Source organism: Nanorana parkeri, unplaced genomic scaffold (assembly GCF_000935625.1).
Source record: "Nanorana parkeri isolate BGI_ZX_2015 unplaced genomic scaffold, ASM93562v1 scaffold494, whole genome shotgun sequence".
NCBI classification, from domain to species: Eukaryota; Metazoa; Chordata; class Amphibia; order Anura; family Dicroglossidae; genus Nanorana; species Nanorana parkeri.
Genome location: NW_017306762.1, coordinates 404,293 through 423,688, shown reverse-complemented (window position 1 = coordinate 423,688; position 19,396 = coordinate 404,293). Strand labels below are relative to the sequence as shown.

Sequence of the window (19,396 nt, the reverse complement as noted above, 5' to 3'; positions counted from 1 at the left end):
AAAGAAAGCTGTCTTTTGTAAGATTAACCAGTCATAGCGGTGATTGGATACTTCTTCTCCAGTGATGTGGATGACTACAAAGCTTTGTACCCTGTTCCTGGAAGGTCTACTTTTGTTCTACAAGTCTCAGAATATGGAATCTGATACATCAGTGCTCTACTTCAAGCACAAATGAGTAATTCTGTGCATTATTGTTGTCTGTGTAGATCACACTTGCATATGTACTTGCTTGGATCTGTGCGATATTACCTAATCCTATGATTCCTAGACATATTCATTAAATGAATGGCATTGTGTCTACATTATCCTTATACATATGGGCAGATATGCTAGTGTAGCAAAGCAGTGTACTTTTTCTATGGTAGATATGTGAGAGATTGAAGACTACACATTGACTTTCTGTTTCAAAAGATTTTTATTGTTTTAATTTTTCATGAAGGCCATAGAGCAAATCTCTCTTTCCAGACTGAGATCTACTCATCCATTTTTCAGAGAATATGAATGATAACACGAAAACCTTTCTGTCACTCATGGGTAGTGTTTGGCTGAAGCCATTTATTATCAGCATACACAGGGACCATGGGGAAGAAAAGTATCCACCCTCCAAAACACTTACCCCATAGTTCTCTTTTAATTATTAACAAAAATGTATCTTATTTGTGTATCACTCGGCTGTAGATCCTCAAATCATCTCTGAATTGGTGCCAACACTGTCCTTCCTTCTGGAGGGGGGCTACTTTTAGTTTCCCATGGTCCTGTGCGTGTTGTAAAGTAGTCACCGCTCCAAGCTTGCTCCCGTGATGGACTACAATCTCAATACAAATTATTAAACTAAATGTGAGATTGTAGTGGTGACTACTTTACAACACACAGGACCATGGGGAACAAAAGTAGCCACCCTCCAGAAGGAAGGACAGTGTCAGCAGCAATTCAGAGAGGATTTGAGGATCTACAGCCGAGTGATACACAAATAAGTTACATTTTAGTTAATAGTTAAAAGAGAACTATGGGGTGTTTTGGAGGGTGGATACTTTTGTTCCCCATGGTCCCTGTGTATGTTGTAAAGTAGCAACCGCTCCAAGCTTACTTTTGTGATAGACTATAATTTCAATACCAATTAGTAAACTAAATGTAATATTATAGTTCATCATGGAGTGAGCTTGGAGTGGTGGTTACTTTACAACACACACAGGGACCATGGGGATCTTTAGGTTTCCTGAGGGGGAATCTATGAATCCACAAGTAGAGAGCAATTGTAATCTTTTCAACATTTTCATTTGTTATCCTAGTGGGAGTACTGAAGGTAGTAGGGTGACCAGGTCAGTCCAGATTTCCATTTTCTTGGCCATGAATATTTCAAGGAGTATTCTAAAAGTGGTCACAGACTTTGGTGGCTTGAATCGTTGACCAGATTCTCAAATATCTTGGGAACTCCACTGGTGAGATTTCTATATCAGAGTTACCTGGTCTGGCTTAGCACTATAGTCATTATAAAGCCATGCAAAATTCTCCATAATGCGAATAACAATACACAGAGAAGCCGGCAAGAGGATTTTCTTGTAAAGTTCCCAAGAAATAAAGAAGTCTGGTGATCCTCCTAAGTGGCTGTGCCTTGAGGACTAATTTCACAGACACCAAGAGAATGTGAAAATGGATTTAGGCAAATAGTACAAGGATTTCCATTCAGACCTCATGATTCATAAATCTGGGGCGTTCTACTCGTCCAACTAATCGATTTTGAAAATAATCGTTAGCTGCAGCTCTATATGCAATGTTCAAAAGTTATGTTGTAAACATCTTAGTTCCCATTTTAATAATTAAACCAGACACTTCAGTATTAAGCCATGTATTGATTGTGGAATCTGCACACAAACCACCCATGTAGGCCCACTGCAAGGATGCTCATCTTCATCTCAGCTTCTAAATATATATTATTACATCTTTCCCTGGTCCAATCTCAGTCCTGGGAGTGCGAGCACACAGTCTAAACAAGACTTTATAAGCCTGGGAGAGAGGTCAGGACCCCTAGTCTGCTGCCTCATCATCAAGTCTGTAGTCTGATCGAGTCACATGTACTTCAAATATACTGTTGAGAAGACCTTTCACCTCATGCTTCTGTATGTGCTTTGTGGATTTTTGCTGACCACCATTGACTCAGCTTGCCCAAATTCCAAAGTAAATGAGTAGCTCCACTGCACTTCTTTTTCGGATGGGGTTAAAGACCATGTCATCGTCACAACAAACTGATTACACTTATTGTCACCAATGTTATGGACGTTTGCTTACATGTACCTGGATATATCTCTGCCCTAACAAATGTGACACTTGGCACAGAGAAGATAACAGATGACAGTGATAAACAGAATTGTGTATTTGAGAGTCCATCATCTCTAGCATTTAGTTTGATGCATGGAGTCTAGGGTAAAACAGATTTTAAGGACTCCTGCTCACCTCCTTCTGACTTCTGTATTTTTTGAGGCACCTGAACGGAGTATGCAATAAAGCTAGAACATTTTATATCAATCGTTGCTATGGGTCAGTGACTCAAAAAGTACTGAAGGTCAGGGAATTAGCATTTTAAGAATGAGAGGTCAGCATTGGCAGCCTCTAGAAATTTCCTTTAATAAAGAGTGAATCAGGAAAAGGACTCCAATCATACCATATGCCATACCGTCATTTAAATCCACATTTTTGTTTATTCTTTTTATCAGCAGTTATAACTTCTTTTGGAAATGGACATCCCTACTAGTAAAACCATTTGTTAGATCTCCAAACTCAGAACTTCACAGCAAAATAGCACACGTTATTACCCTTTAGGGTCACAATTCACACCAGATGTATTGGGGCTGCTGGCCGTTTTTTCCAGTGAAGCCCCAACACAGGACAAGGCACTTCGCCTTCTCATGGATGGACACCATTCATACCACCGCGTTGTGGTGGAACATGGCAGTGTGCACTGAAAGAAAGTACTTTTTTTCAGCGCAGTGGGATGCTGAATGAAATGGCACTTGTGGCAGTTAAAAAAAAAAAGCGAAAGTACACAGTGTAATGTGCTGGGATTGTTGCATAGGCACTGTGCTGGCCACCCCACACCAAGTGCTGATCAATCAATTAAGTGCAGAAGCTGGTGTGAATGGGCCCTTAAAGCAGATGTAAACCCTACCTGAATTATATTTCTCTAAAACACTGTGTGTCAAACTATTGCCATTTCCTTTATTTATTGAATATGGTTTACCTTTTTTACATCTCAGCACTGCTGATCTCCTCCTCCAGCCGCCACTCCCTGTCGACATTCTAGGGCTCAACATTACCAGCTTCTTGATAGTGACAACAGTGGACCATGTGTGTCGGTAAAGCCACTTGTAATGTCCACCAGGTGTGCATGTGACAAGGCAACAATGACCGTGCACAGTGGCGGAACTACCAGGGTCGCAGAGGTCGCTGGAAGGGCCCAAACAAGTGCCTTCATAGGAGGAGCACCATGAATTATTTTATTGAAAGCTGTACATTTTAAAAAGAGTGAAAATAACTTTTGAAATTACATTAACATGTTGAAGCTTATATAAGATTTTAGTGATGAGGTTTACATCTGCTTTAATTAATAAAGTAGAGTCTTTCATGTACTCCACATACCTGAATAAACAAGCGGGTATTTAGCCAGATTCTAACCATGTCCAGGATAGCCCTTAGACTGAAGCAGACTGATTGCGATCAATATCTTCTATGTGGAATTAAATAAATCATTCTCTATTTTTCTAAGTAACATACATACTCCACCTTACGAAAAATCTGTGGCCACACTATGAACTTTTAATAAGGAGTTGCGCTAATATTGCGCAACATAAAAATTTTCAACTACCACCATTTTATTCTATAGGGTCTTGGCATTCAGAAAATATATAATGTTGGGGGGTTTTACGTCATTTTCAGGCCTAAAATGTGTAATATAACATGGGTGCAAAAAATGAAAAAAGGGCCTCAGTCATGAAGGGGTTAAAGCAAGCCCCCACTGAGGCGCTGTGGAGCTTTAGAGCAAAGCCTTCTGTAAGGCTCCATACACACAGGAGTGGTTGTCCCCACGTATTCGGCCAGCCAAACACGCGCGGAGCTGCTCTAAACAGAAAAAGCAATGCACTTTAATGTGCATTGTTCAGACTTTTGCGGCAGCCGCTTGGTACGAATCCGTGCGGGCTGCAAAATAGTACAAGCGCATTTATATGGCGGATTCCACACGTTCGCGGCTATAAAATAGCCGCAAATCAGCGAAATATGTGCAGATTGAAAATGTTTGCGTGCGGTCTTCCGCACGGAAAATGCTATATATGATTGGGGGTCTTACTGCAGGCACTGTAGGGTAATTTAAATAATGTGGAATTGTTCAAGAAACTTTTGGACGATTTCTTAAGGGACCGTAATATACAGGGGTACGGGTACTCCTAGAATGAGATCCTAATAGGTTGGACTTGATGGACTAATGTCTTTATTCAACCTCAAATACTATGTAACTATGTAACGTTGACAAGGAAAGCACTAAAGTATTCTAAGTTGGGTCATTCATTTTACATTAGTGATTTAAAGATTGGAAGACTACAAAGTCACTGGTGTGGGAACGAGTTAGCAGTATAGATGTGCAGTGGGAGATCGGTTACAGCAAGGGGCATACCCTGCCATTTTGTGATGTATAGCTGTGGGTCTTGGAATACCGGACCTGCAACTGATTGGTCTGGTGGAAGTTTTGTGCAGGCTAGGCCAAACTGGGTTTGAATCAAGCCCCCACACATCATTAGCCAGCATTATCGCCTATAGTCTCCCTGCAACTGATCTTTCACTATTACTGGCTTACCATGGCTTGTTCTGCACTGTGCTTCTGTGTAGAAGTGGCCATCTTGATATAGCCAGAGGTTTTGCTTTTTTCATGTCAGAGCCTCCAGCAATGTGAAGAGTACACAGCAGCACAGTAGTGGCATTACCAAATATCACTGTAAATCACTGTCTTAGATCACAGAATATATACAGCTTCAATGCTGTAGGTACAGGCGTGCCATGATACACTCGCATATCAAGAAGAGCACTATTTTGTTTGGGGAAGAAAATAATTTGCCTTGAAGTGCCCTCCTGCTGTACCATGAAAAGCCACTTCAGCTGACAGAAACTGAACATTTGTCTTACCCCAATCTGATGTTTTAGAGGGAAGACAGCACTCAGTAACGGTGTCCTTGGGTCATGCTAGTAAGAGAACCTGAAGTGTTCCCTCTGAAACTTGAAAAAATAAGACAGCACTAGAGGAAATCAAGTTGGATGGGGAAACACAGCATCTTGAATATACAGATAGATGGAATGCTCCAGTGTAAAACCAATATATATGTATAGTATATGCTCCACGATGGACGCTCTCATAGATTAGAGTTACGACCACACTTCGCAGAGGGGCCTTGAGCAGGCAGTGTGGCTTCCACATATTTTGCAAAGTTGTGCAACGAAAACTTCTGCTTTTAACCCTAATAGTTAGACAGTGAAATCTGACTTTTTTTGGCAGTTCGCTGGTAAGTGTGCTGGGAAATTTTTGTGTTTGTACTGTGTCAAGCCCTTACATGTGCACCTTGCTTTAAACGCTATTTGTGTGATTGCCATTTGTGCACCACTGTAAAAGCAGATGCCAACTGCATGAAAGGACAGAAATTGAAAGAACCAAATATAAGCATTTTAAATCAAATATATTGAAACAAATTTAGGTATTATGTGATATTGCCGTGTCATTTCCCTAGCAATCTAAATGTGCTTCATGACAAATGTCCTTTAAGCAGCTCATCTCCTCACTAACAGTTTGCACGTGTCAATGTCATGAAAGGAAATGGAGATACCACAGGGAGGATCATTAATCATCCTGTACCAGGCACAGCTATACTCCTGACACCTCCTGTCTCTCCTGCCTATCGGACAGTGGTTAGGAGGGGGATGAATATTTACTAGGTGTGCGCCCAGCTAAGGATAATCGCACTGTCTGTACATTAGGCTGTATGATTCCAGTATGCTACAATGAATGAAAAGATAGGCCAACTTGTTAAAAGAGGTATATGTCCAGCTGTTCCAGGAATACATTTGAGGCTCAATTCACATAGTTAACACACCAAGATAAGGATCTAAATAATAAAAAGAAATTATCTAAATAATAAAAAGAAATTTGGAAATGAGGATCCTTACCCTTGTTTCTAAACCCAGAAAGAAAAATGTTACATATTGTAGCTTCTTTTTTTCAGACCAAGTACAATTTCCGAAAGTACAGAAAAATAACTGCTTACCTTGCCAGAATTCCAGTGCCCTTGTAACTTCTTGAACAGATATATCAAAACAAAATCAATCTCATCAGTTTTACAAGCTACCTTCTGCAAACTACAAAGGAACGCCTGCCAATGCAATGGAGATGAGGAGTCGAGGAGGGGTTAATAGTGAAAATCAAGCGAGCAGCCTAGATTGACAACTATGGTGCCCTCTAACCAGAAAAAACAACACTTTAACTTAAAGTGACACTAAACTCAGGAGTCATATTTTAAAAATGCATTTATTATTAAAAGTGTAACTTATTTGTGAATCACTCGTCTGTAGATCCTCCAATCATCTCTGGATTCATGAAGTCATTGTCCTTCCTTCTGGAGGGTGGCTACTTTTGTTCCTTATGGTCCCTGTTTGTGTTCTAAAGTACTCACCACTCCAAGCTCAGTCCTGTGATGAACTACAATCTCAATACAAATTATTAAGAATGTATCTTATTTGTTTATCACTCGGCTGTAGATCCTCAAATCATCTCTGTATTGGTGCTGACACTGTCCTTCCTTCTGGAGGGTGGCTACTTTTGTTCCCCATGGTTCCTGTGTGTGTTGTAAAGTAGTCACTGCTCCAAGCTCACTCCTGTGATGGACTACAATCTCAATACAAATTAGTAAACCAAAACGGAAGATTGTAGTCCATCTCTGGAGCGAGCTTGGAACTAGGTGCTCAGTTTGGTTTATGCGATCTACCTAAACACCACCATTCTTAATCTTTGTATCATATTATTGGATCATTTCATGCACTTTTTAGGACTAGCACTGTATATATGTTGGTGTGTGAACCCATTTTTTGCTTTAAAAAGGCATCGTACACATACTTTGTTCTTTGTTTCCATTTTACCATATTTTAATAATTAACATTTTCTCATTGTAATAGTGGTGTTGGAGGAAGGGCCACATCTGGCTTAGGGGCCCAGAATGTATAAGACAGACTCAGAATGTGAAATAGAGAAGATATTTAACAACATGAATGTAAAATATGTTTTGTACTTTTGATTAAAACCAGCTGTTGTCACTTCCATATAGAATACAAACTAATTAAACCATGCAGCAAACAAAGTGTTATTTTTGGACTGGTATTTCATTTATGTACGGGATTTTATATTATTGGGTGACAAGAACTAGGGAAAAGAGTTTGACTTTTTCTTGAAAGCCGGTTTCTTTACATGTATTTATAATTATATCCATATTCACTGTGCCCTGGATGGTATTACAAAGTCCTTAAATTGAATCTTTTCTGGGCAGTTAGAACCTTTTTAGGCTGCCTTCTAGGATGCATGACAGGAGTCAAACATTTTTTTAGAAAGTGGTCAGCAATGACAATCCCTGCATTTATGTCAAGACATGCTTCCTTTAAAACAGGACTTTCTAAATAAATCTGAGCCGCCTAAACCATGTTAAAAAATAGAATGCACTACAGGTTCTACATCCTTCCCTTGCATGCAGCTGGAAGAGGACCACAGTCCACTGTGACTTCTTGTAAATGTTTCTTACACAGTAACAATAAAATGTTCTCACAGAAAATTTCCTAATTGTTTTGAAATTGCTGAGTGACCCTGGAGATGCATATAGGTAGGCCAGAAAAACCTCCTGGCCAATGCAGAAGTCAAACATCAGGGTGGATCTTCCAGGCCAATACAGTAGCTATTGATCAGAGAAGAGATAAGGGTGGCTTAGGGGGCTTATGGGACACCACGGATGCAGTAAAAGCAACACTCTCAACATATATGGCTATTCATATACAAGCCGATAATGACTACAGATGCCCACCTTATAATTGTAAGCCTTTACCACCAAGAATGGCACAATCTCTCAATTTCTGCTGGGAAATCTCCCCAGTGTTGCCACAAAAAGGCTTTGGTTTGAATTGCATGCATATAAATAGGATCTGAGACGAGCGCTAAATGTTAACATTCTCAAGAGTTTAACGTGTACAGACTCCAATTCTTCAAAGTAACAATAATTATAAAATAAAATGAATGCAGTGGAATCAAGAACAAAAGCGGAGGCTCTTATAAGTCCATAACCTCCCCCTCTACAGCACACATCACCTCTTAACATATGTATGGACGACAGAAGGCTGTAATATGCTGTTTAGAATACGGGATGTGTTTTAAAATGTCCTCATTTGTAGTCTTGGCAAGAGATGAAACATGTTTCACAGAGAGATATAAAATGCATGTCTTCTGTGTCCCACAACCAGATCCCCAATATGATTTAGCCTCTTTCCAGTGCAATTAGACTAAATATGGCAACAACATGTCTTTATTTCAGACCTAGAGTGGGAAAAACCTCTGCAGTGCAAATAAAGGAACCACATCGAGCAAAAGTGCAACTAAAAAGACTAAAATATATGAGCTATGTTTCCACCTACACCAATCACAATTTTCCTGGGTCTTTTCCCAACCGAATTTAGAAAGAATTAGGCCAATGATACCAATATTTGCGGATGCCACAATAGGCAGTTTTGGATATTTACAGGCAACTGCAATTGTTTCTGACTGTAATACTTTGATGCCAGAAATGTTCCCGGCTGCCCTTCTCCCCCAAATCTTCTTGTATCGAGAAGATTTAAAATGTAGAGGTGTTATTGGTTTAAAGCGCACTAACAATTAACTGGAATATAGTTCAACAACAGCAAGAAATCTGATTTCATCATGGATTCAATACAAGAAACAAGACCTCTGCCTGCCAATACTGTTTAACATCTAAACTTCTTTGCCAATTTCTTTGCTTCAGTGTTGTAAATTAACATAATGGGTTTCATGTTTCTTTAAATTGGAAATGTTACTTGGACAATCATTCTCTCACTGTACTTCCAGATCACATGTATCATCTATTCTGGATAATTATGCACTTACCAGATATTTCAAATTTGTAACCCCTGACAAAAAATTTGTTGTGATTCTTGATCAGCACTTTTACAGCGTTCTGTTCTCCTGCTTTTCTTCAAAGGCAGACACCAGATATAACAAGTGTACAGAATAAGAGAAAGGAAAACATGGAAGTATTGCCCTTAGCAACAAGCATGTCACGCCATTTTTTAGAGCAATTCTTAATGGTGTTAAAGAAGAACTCCATGAAAAAAGTTATTAACCCTTGCAGTGGGGCTACCCCTGCACTGCAAGGGTTAAGTGCTCGTTTGTGTCTAGGTACAAAAAAAAAAGTTATACTTACCCGAAGCTCCAAGGTGACTTGTTCTTAGACCGGTGTCTAGAACGTCTCTTACCCTCTGCTGCAACAGTCTAACGGTCCTGGTGTCATCACGCTCTATACACTGTGCATAGACTGTGTATAGAAGTAAGGACGCTGAGGAGCAGACAGCTTCAGTGGTCACGTTGATGGCCTGGTGAGTATAACTTTTTTTAGCACCTAGACAAAAACGAGCATTTAACCCTTGCAGTGCGGGGGTAGCCCCACTGCAAGGGCTAATAAAAATTTTAACCAGAGTTTTTCTTTAACACCTCAGCAACCTTTCCACTGCAGCAATGTATTAGGTGGCACAGTCAGTTGACTCATCAGACAGGGGTTCTTCAGGTAAACGTTACATTCTTTATATTTAAAAATTAGGGAATTCAATGATGGGTTTAAATGATCCCTTGATCTCTCTTTCAGAGAAACATGCCAAAGGCTGTTTATAGGCTAGGCCCTTACTGGAAATCAGCCTTGATGAGGTGGACTCTTTCTAAACACCATTGAAACTTGTTTAGTTCAAGTATCAACAGAACCCTTTAAAGCCCCGTTCACATTGAGCGATTTATCGCGTGGTAATTCCCGCGATATCGCGGCAAATGACCTGCGATGTCGCGCTCCAATGCATTTCAATGGGGCAAAGGGTCCTGCTGTCGCGGGTTGTGTGTCGCTACAGCAGGACCCTTTTTGGAGCGACAAACGCGCGATTTGCATATCGCGCAGTGGGAACGGGGCCTAACAACCATTCTGTCCCAGTGTTGATGATTTCATATAAGGACTAACACTTCAAACAGCCCTCACCTGCCAAACTGTGGGCTGTAAAATACTCAATGGCCATCTGTGATTAAGTGGAAAGGGTTTAACTTGTTTCTTAGTGGATATTGATATATTATAATGTTCATGTTCAGAATATAAACAAAATAAGAAGTGGATTCCTATATGTTATGTGAGTATATGGCAAATGTAGTCCCTCTGAATCACTGTCCAGCATGTGTGCAGGGGGATAGCTTGTAAGCACGTGTCTTTTCTCCAGCAGTGTGTCAATCATAGCACAAGGTCACTAGCTGCCAGCATGAAGTTGACCTTACTGGCACCCTACACTCCCCAACAATCTCATTCAAGCAGTTCATACGTGTTTCCTGCTACATAGCAGCTTACTAAGAATTTATCAGCAAATAATGAGTGTGGGTGGCCCACCACCTTTAGACCTTAAGGGCTATCATTTTATTTTTAGTCCAGCCCAAAGAACTAAGGTAGTATAACAAACACTACACTTACTTCTGTGGCAGGATGAAATGAGCATAATACATTTAAGTAGACCCAAAGAAATGTAAGGCCACCCAAACTGATTGGGACTTTATCTTTAAAAGACCCCGGACAAATAAATGTCTAGCCAGATCAGCACAGTCCAGCTGTTTGGGATCCCTGCCACAATTTTAGTTTTTTTTGGGAGATAAAAGAAAATATAAGGTATACATCCTCCACCGCGGCAGAGTTTGACAAAACAATGTATTCTTTCAGAACGATATCTGAGCAGTTAACAATTAACCCCTTCGTGACTGACGACGTACAGTGTACGTCGCCAACATCGGGGCTGTTTAAACAGACTCCCGGTGACTTTTGCCGCCGGGAGTCTGTTTAAACTTGTAGAGCCGACTGTCGGCTTTACAACAGAAGCGATCCTGGCGACTTACCTGTCGCCAGATCGCTTCTGCGTCCCGAAGAAGGGGCCGCCCCCCCCCGCCGGACACCCCCGCCGTGCTTCCCGGGCTCCGTTGCCCCTCCTACGGGCCCGGGACCGGCGATCTTTGTGTCCGCGGGGAGCTGGGGAGGAGGTCGACGAACTTCCGTTCATCGATCCCCTCCCCGTTCTATGGGACCGGGAGCGATGCAGATTGCATCACTTCCGGTCCCTGGGCTGTCAGTTCTGGGCTCCTGCAGCCCAGCTATAAGCTATTGAAGTGCGATCTGCACTTCAATAGCTTATTTCCAGTGTAAAGGTGACACTGAGGGTCTTTTGGACCCCCAGCATCACCTTAAAGAGGACCTGTCACCACCATCTGCTATTACATGGGGGGGCTTGCAAGCCCCCCCATGTGATAGCAGTCAAAGTAAAGTAAAAAAAAAAAAAAAAACAGTTTTTAAAATTAAAATGAAATAAAATAAATCTAATAATAATAAAAAAAAATTTTAAAAGTACCCCGCCCCCGCGAGCACGCGCGTCGCCACGTAAACACGCGTCGGGTGCGCCTACGCATGAAAACGACGAACGCGCTACACATGTTGGGTATCGCCGCGCACGCCGGAGTGAGAGCAATAATTCTAGGGCCAGTATTTTGGGGTATCTCTAAATTGATGACCTGTGGGGGCTTTTAAAGCGTCTTTTATTGACTTTTTGGGGTACTGCAGTTTTTCGCCGTTTCACGGTCGCACGCAATCTGTAAACTGGGCATGTTGGGTATCGTTTTACTCGTTGTAACCTCATCTTTTATATTTCATTAAAAAAATGGGTAATTTGTTGTGTTTTGGGGCATTTAATTAAATTTTTCACTAAATTTTGGGGTTTAATAAGGAGTTGCGCTAATATTGCGCAACATAAAAATTTTCAACTGCCACCATTTTATTCTATAGGGTCTTGGCATTCAGAAAATATATAATGTTGGGGGGTTTTACGTCATTTTCAGGCCTAAAATGTGGAATATAACATGGGTGCAAAAAATGAAAAAAGGGCCTCAGTCATGAAGGGGTTAAACAGGAACAGCTTGGGGTGCCTCAGTGATCAGAAAGTTAGGTATAAAACAACTTTTTGCTGAGAACAAGTACATATATGAATATCATTGAGTAAAGCTGTGGTTTCAAAAATGACAACGCTAACAGAAGCCAACATGAAGCACGTGTCGGCTGCAACAACAACAACAAAAAACACCTCATCTCAACACTGTCCAGATGCTGTGATCTTGTATATGCAAATATTGACTTTCTGAAAGTCGCTATTGTCACACAAGAAGCTTTCCAAGTGACAACACCCAACACTGCTGATAGGTAGCTCAAGCTCCAGGCATTTTACTTTGGGGGTTGGTGGGGTGCCTAATACCTACTGCCCTGAAGTGAAGAATCTGTTATCTGCTGTTAGCTTTGCATTTTTTTCACCCTAATACCAATCCTGGACGCTATATGCTCCTGATTACAGAACGCAAGAGGCACAACTAGATGGTAAACTCCTATTAAAAATCATGCATGTTTTACCCTGCTGCCTTAGTGACAGGCCACAATGACCTGACATATCCCACACACTCCGGCGCATACTCCAAAATGAACAGCACTAAATCTTGTCATACAATGCTTGAAATTAAAACAATGTGTGGCCCCAACAGCAGCACCATTTATTTGACAAAAGCTGATTTTTCTCATCAGCAATTCTTTCAGTAGCCAGTCCAAAAATTCTCGACGGAACAGGGACTGCAGTCAATCAGCTTTTGCATTCTGATAGAGGAACATTTGTCACTGTTAGAATAAAACAGCCTGGTGAGGAGGGATTCCCCTTATACACTAAACAGCGTTTTTTTGTGTTAATCAATCGTTTTAGTGTATTAGTGTATGGCCAGCTTAAGCAAGTCCTGTCATCATATTAACAAGTCTGCCACATTTGTTCCCACATTTCTGAATGAAGATTAATTAAATAGGAATCTGACCCAGAAGGAGGGAAAGTGCTGCTATAATTGAAGACAGGGGAGAAAGTCCTAAAGGAAGAATAATAATATGCTGAATTCTGAGTCCCACATGAATGTTCATACATGACAAGGCTCAGTTACTACAGAGGCTTTCCACCCAATTAATTATCTGCAAGTCAATCACAGCCAGTGCGTTTCTGGATTCTAGCAATGTCACAAGAGTGAAAAAAATTTACATTACTCCAGCTACCACAATACATATGTTCACAGTATTCCAAGTATCACGGAGGAAAAAAAGCAAAAACACATTAACAAAATGTCAATCAAAAACTGCAGTAAACATTTAAAGTTTTCAACACAACTCATGTAGTTTTGGAATAACCTCACAGAATTAAACATGCTACATTACAAAGCTCTAAGAAGAGATTATTTATACATGGTATTAGCTGTAGGAAAAAACCCAACATGTAAAAAAATATTATTATTAAAGCCCATCTCCTAGCAAAGAAGGAACTTACCCTGGCACTGGGGCAACCCCCGCACTGCAAGGGTTAAATGCTCTTTTTTTCTCTCTAGGTTTTACTTATCTGATCCTGACTCCCAAGGAGGTCAGAGCTCACCTCTCTTCCCTCCGCTCCAGTTGGAATTCCTCACATCTAATGCAGGTCAATGGACCTGCATAACGTGATGAAGTCAGCGATCCGTAGACTGCCCTAGGAAAGGGGAGAAGAGGCTGCAGGGACCAGTCTAGCAGCTTGGAGGGAACAGTGCAATTGTGCATTAACAGTGCAGGAGGTGCGTTTCATTGTCATTCATATGATTGACACCCCAAATGCACCTTCTGCCCACAATGCGACCAACTGTGCCACATGCACTACTTTTTTCAATTGCACCGCAACACATGGTATTGTGGTACAGCGTGGTGAGGCACAGATGGACGATCACATTGTGGACAGGAGGTGCCATTCAAATGATACCAAATACCAAAGTATCGTTGCTGATCAAGTTCATCCTATCATGTTGATGGCGTATCCCAACGGAGATGGCTTCTTCCAACAAGACAACGCGCCATGCCACGGTGCTCGTATTGTGCAGGAGTGGTTTCAAGAACATGAGGGAGACTTTACCTTGCTTAGGTGGCCCCCACAATCGCCAGATCTCAATCCAATTGAGCATTTGTGGGACAAAGTTGAAAGAGCCATCAGGCAGCTGGTTCCACAACCATCAAATCTCACAGAACTGGACAGTGCTATTCATCAGGCATGGTGTCAGATTCCGCGCATCACCTTTCAACATCTCGTGGAGTCAATGCCAAGAAGAATCGCCGCAGTGTTGAAGGCAAAAGGTGACCCAACGAAGTACTGATGGGGTGGTCATAATAATCTGGCCACACAGTGTATACCTATATATACATATTAGTGTACTCAACACAAAAGATATCTATCTATCTATAGATAAATAGATAGATAGATATCTTTTGTGTTGAGTACACTAATATGCTCAGTTTTATCTTTAAGGCAAATCATTCTTGGCTGGTGTCACAATATTCAATATGAATAAACAAATCCTACCACCATAACTTGAAATCTGATTTGCTGCTATGGATTATTACATTCAGTACTGCTTTGCTGAATAAGTTGTTTGTTGGAACCTTAAAAGTCTAGTGGAAAGTTCTAAGACAACAGTAAAAGAAGCTCAAATACAACACATTTCAAAGGTGACTGCAATTTACATATCTCACTCAGTTTGAAAAGTTCTTGTAGCATTTTTGCAGATCGCTCTGGAACGTACTGTTTGTGGTGTGAACCGGCCCTAAGACGGGAACCAATTAAGTTCCAGAAAGTCTTTGGAGTGTGGGAGGAAACCGGAGTACCCGGCGGAAACCCACGCAAGCAGAGGGAGAACATGCAAACTCCATGCAGGTAGTGGCCTGGCTGGGATTTGAACCCTAGTGCTGCAAGACAGAAGTGCTAACCTAAACCAATGTGCTGTATGGTCTTTCTAAGTTTGCATTAATTTCTTTGAAGTTTACTAGTTTCTTTTCAAAAACTAAAACACAGTGTACTCATAGGCTCATCAGCTTCCACACAAATTGGGCAGTGTGTGTGAGTGCTTCAACATCAGGGGGACATTAGACTGCAAGCATAAGGGAGTAAAGTGAATTGCTTTTCATTGCCAGCATTATATGAAATAATAAATAAATATGCTCCCACACATTGATGGAAGAAAGTTTATGGACAATTATGAGAATTCAGCCTATCAACTCAGTAGATCTCTAGACATCAGAGGATCATTACGACATGGAGGGTCATCATCACACAACTGATAAAAGACATACTACATCCTGACCATTTTCTCACAGACGTCTGGAACCTCACCATCCAATCAGTTACAGGGTTTGTCACAGCCAGCTCCAAACGTGTGGGAGTTACAATGTGGGTTTTAGTGATTTTTTTATGCTTATCAGAAAGAAAACAAATGGCTATCAAACGGCAGAAATAAATGTATTTCCAACCAGCAGCAGCTGGTAAGATAACAGCTCCATTGAATGCTTCTTTTACATAGAGACCCCTTCCTGTCACAGCAGAATTATCGATTTTAATAAGGCCTATTTCTGGGTCACTGGGGGTGAGGAACACATTAGCCAAGTAGCACCAGACTCTTTCAAGTTTTAGTTGTCATAATTAAAGCAATATTCCATGTGATGTACCATACGGTGTCAGCCCCATGCTGAGTGAGGGGCAGGATAAAATATGAACCTATCCTTTATTAGTGAGCTCTGGTTCCTGAGAACACTGCACCTCGCTGGTTTGACCCCAGTTCATGGGGAGGAGATAATTATAAAGGATATCAGGGGCCTTGTATGGGGTACCAAATACTGACAGGAGATCTCCTGTGAGGGAAGGAAGGAATTACCAGTTTTACATTCCTGCTCTTTCCCCAAAGATCGAACGCAGCAGAAGAGATTGGAGACCCCCCCCCCTTTCCCCAAAAGTAATGAGAAACATGACAATTACTGCAAGTTTTATGCATTACATCACTCGGAGTTTACACTCTAGGGGACCTTAACAGAGAGCACAGGATTGTGACATTAGCATGCTCAAAATGCCAAATGATATGAAGGAATCAATCTCTTACCATGTGACCTTTCTAAAGGAGCACAAAATGCTTACACTGCAAAAATCTCTATCTCCATTACAAATATGATATTCCAATAGCATACATGCGGTAGCAATATCTTTGTATAACTGCAATACTTTGCAGGAAATGTAAGAATTCCATTTGCTTGAAAAGAATAATGCTGGCCAAAGACACGCAGATTTTTTTTGACCCAATAATGATTCAATGTTTTTTAGTAAATTAAAACTTGTAGTATCTGTAAGAATCTCCCAGCATGGTAGGAAATCTCTTTTAGTAAACAGCAGAAGACATTTTGTCTGCTCCAGTTTTGATAAATTCCCTTCTGTAACTTTTATGGTCAGGCCAGATTGTAGAATAATCATGCATCTGTAGGCCCCACGAAGACATCTCCTGCAAGAACTCTCTTTGGTGTAGAGGCAATTGACTGGGTTTTATTTATCCTGGCTTGTTGCTATTGTACTCCCTTCACTTCCTGAGAGAAACCCTTGCCAGGGGTATCTGCTAAGCACTTTCCTCATAACAAGAGCCATAGGTGTGCACAGCCTATTACATTAGGGTGTGCACACAAAAGACCACTAAAGTACATTATGTAAAGGTCAATCAGTTTAGTCACCTGAATAATATCTTCTACATGTAGACATAAAAACTAATATTGAAAAATTGCCTGTCTGTAGGCAGGCAACAATTTCTTGGCTTGGTAAGCATTTTACATATTGGATCCTTTTATTATGTCTAAGATCTGCCCATGTTTGGGAAGGCCAAGCATAATTCTACGCTCAAATAAAATTGAAAGTTTAAAGCAGATCACCAGGCAAAACAAGTTATACTCACTCGAACCACTATCCTAGCTTGCACTTAGACCCCTCCCCTTCAGCCTCGTTCCCCCTTTGCTCCATTGGTCTAAGGCCTTGTGAGTCATCACATCCAGTACAATGTACTGGATATGAGGACACCTAGGGACATATCATCGCTGGAACAGAGGAAGAGGTGGGCTGGAAGGAGCAGTGTAAAGCTGCCCATACACCTTACAATTTATCTGCAGATTTTCTGTGGTCAGATGGAAAAGGTGCAACAGATTCCTCCATCTACGCTTAACTGTGTGGATGGAGTAATCTCCACCTGGGCCAATCTGTTGCACTTTTTCCATCTGACCACAGAAAATTTGCAGATAAATTGTAAGGTGTGTGGGCAGCTTAAGAGTCAGCTGGGATTGCAGTTTGGGTAAGTATACCTTTGTTATTTTATCTCCCTAGACAAAAAAAGAGCACTCAACCCTTGCAGTGCGAAGGATTAAGATCTGATTTGCCTGGAGTTCTTCTTTAATTCTGCTGGAAAATACTAGCAGAGAAGTCCAATATCCAAAATATGTCAAAACGAAAGGTAAATCTTAAAAAGAGACATGGTCACCATGCCCATTTAGGCTCAATTTACAAAGTTAAAAAAAAATCCAGAATATGGACATTCAATTTATTAAAAGTGACCGTTCTTTTAAACTGAGCCCAATAGAAATTGAAAATTATAGTCACATGCCTGAAAATGAGTAAACTTTTCCTTGTATGAAGCTTTGTGAATTGAGCCTATTGTCTTTTCAAAGCGTTCCCCTTTCCAACCTCTTTTATTCACTCCACCACTACTTTCCTCATTGCAGCTGGCACTAAAATCTGCAGTGTTGGACATTAGAGGGGGAGTGGTGACTTCACTCCTTTTGTCAAGTGACAGCACTTGGGCCTAGAGATTAGCTGCTGAACTTGGGCACTCTCTGATCGTGAAGTGAGATGCTCCTCTATGCCTAGCAGTACCGGGTATTGTTGCTGGTTGTGACAGTGGAAAGAGTTGTGAGTTCTGCCAAGATAAACATCAGTGGGTCAACAGAGGGCCTCTGCAAAAATATGGTTGAAGGAGGCAGTGTCTCTTTAAGGTATCTATTCTTTTTTTTGTTTCCCATGATCATGATGCATGTACTGGTCATTCTATGTTCACTACTTTGGGAGGTGAATTCAGAAGGCCCAGCAAATTTGGCTCTAAAGAACCTAGATGGACAAATCCTTGCAATAGGAAAATGAACGCTTAGAAGCAGTTGCAGACTTGCGGCATATCGCTTCTGCTAAACTGTCATCAAGCTGCTTTATGCAATTCACCTGGTACATTATGTGTCACCCTGTTCTCAGTGCTGGCAGAAGTTTAGTCTCAGGTAAGTAAATAGAATGCAATACAAACATGTCTCTCTATATAAGCCCTTACACACACCAATAAAACTGCAACACATTGTTGGGTTGTGTTCGAAAGAAAAAAACAAAAACAAAGTCAGCATAATTCCTACCTGAATCTGTCCTTTGCCCACAATCTTGTCCACAATCTCATTGTTGTCTTTGTTGAGCTTACTTTTATCATAGCACTTTTCATAACATAAGATTCGCAGATATTGGGAACCCTCCAGCTCGATTTCAAACTCCTATGAGATCAAAGAAGTCAGAGTTTCAATTGCAATGTTCGATGTAGAAAATGCTTCAGATATTTAGAATAGGTGCAGAGTAAGTGTCAAAATCCAGTCATAATTTTATTAGGCTGCCTCCCCCTCCCCCTACGGATTCATCCAGGGATTAGCACTTAGGGCCCATTTACACCAAGGAGATCAGTTGCGGTGTGTAAGTGTTTTGTATTAAGGAAGCCTATTCATTAGAATGGATTGCCCGATGCACCACGACTGATGGGACATCCTACCTGCTGAATTTCTGCTAGTGCAGCACACCACATGCACATACTGAACGTAGGTGCGTCATAGAGGTGCATTAAGAGGCTATTCAAAATGAATGGCACCACAGTGTACCAATGCACATAACATCCTAAATTTAGTTAACCTCCCTGGCGGTATGATTATTCAGTATTTTTTTTTGCCAAAGCGGTACATTGTTTTTCATGGAAATTTGTTGTTTTATATTGTAGGCCTGTAATTCTTAGTATATTTTAGGAATAACTCACCTAAATCTGTCCAAACAAGAGTCTAGTAGACATCCCGGATATGATGAAGTTTGAAACACGAAATTAAAAAATTCTAATATAATAAAT

At 40.9% G+C, this 19,396-nt stretch overlaps 1 protein-coding gene across 5 annotated transcripts in view; it reads right to left on the bottom strand.

Moving 5' to 3' along the window:
- ABR (active BCR-related) overlaps positions 1–19,396 on the bottom strand; it is a 306,836-nt gene that overhangs the window by 43,487 nt on the left and 243,953 nt on the right. For all 5 annotated transcript variants that reach the window (XM_018561033.1, XM_018561031.1, XM_018561032.1 and 2 more), the window contains one exon: positions 18,651–18,782. In XM_018561033.1, coding sequence (XP_018416535.1) covers positions 18,651–18,782 — 132 coding nt within the window. The remainder of the gene's footprint in view (positions 1–18,650; positions 18,783–19,396) is intronic.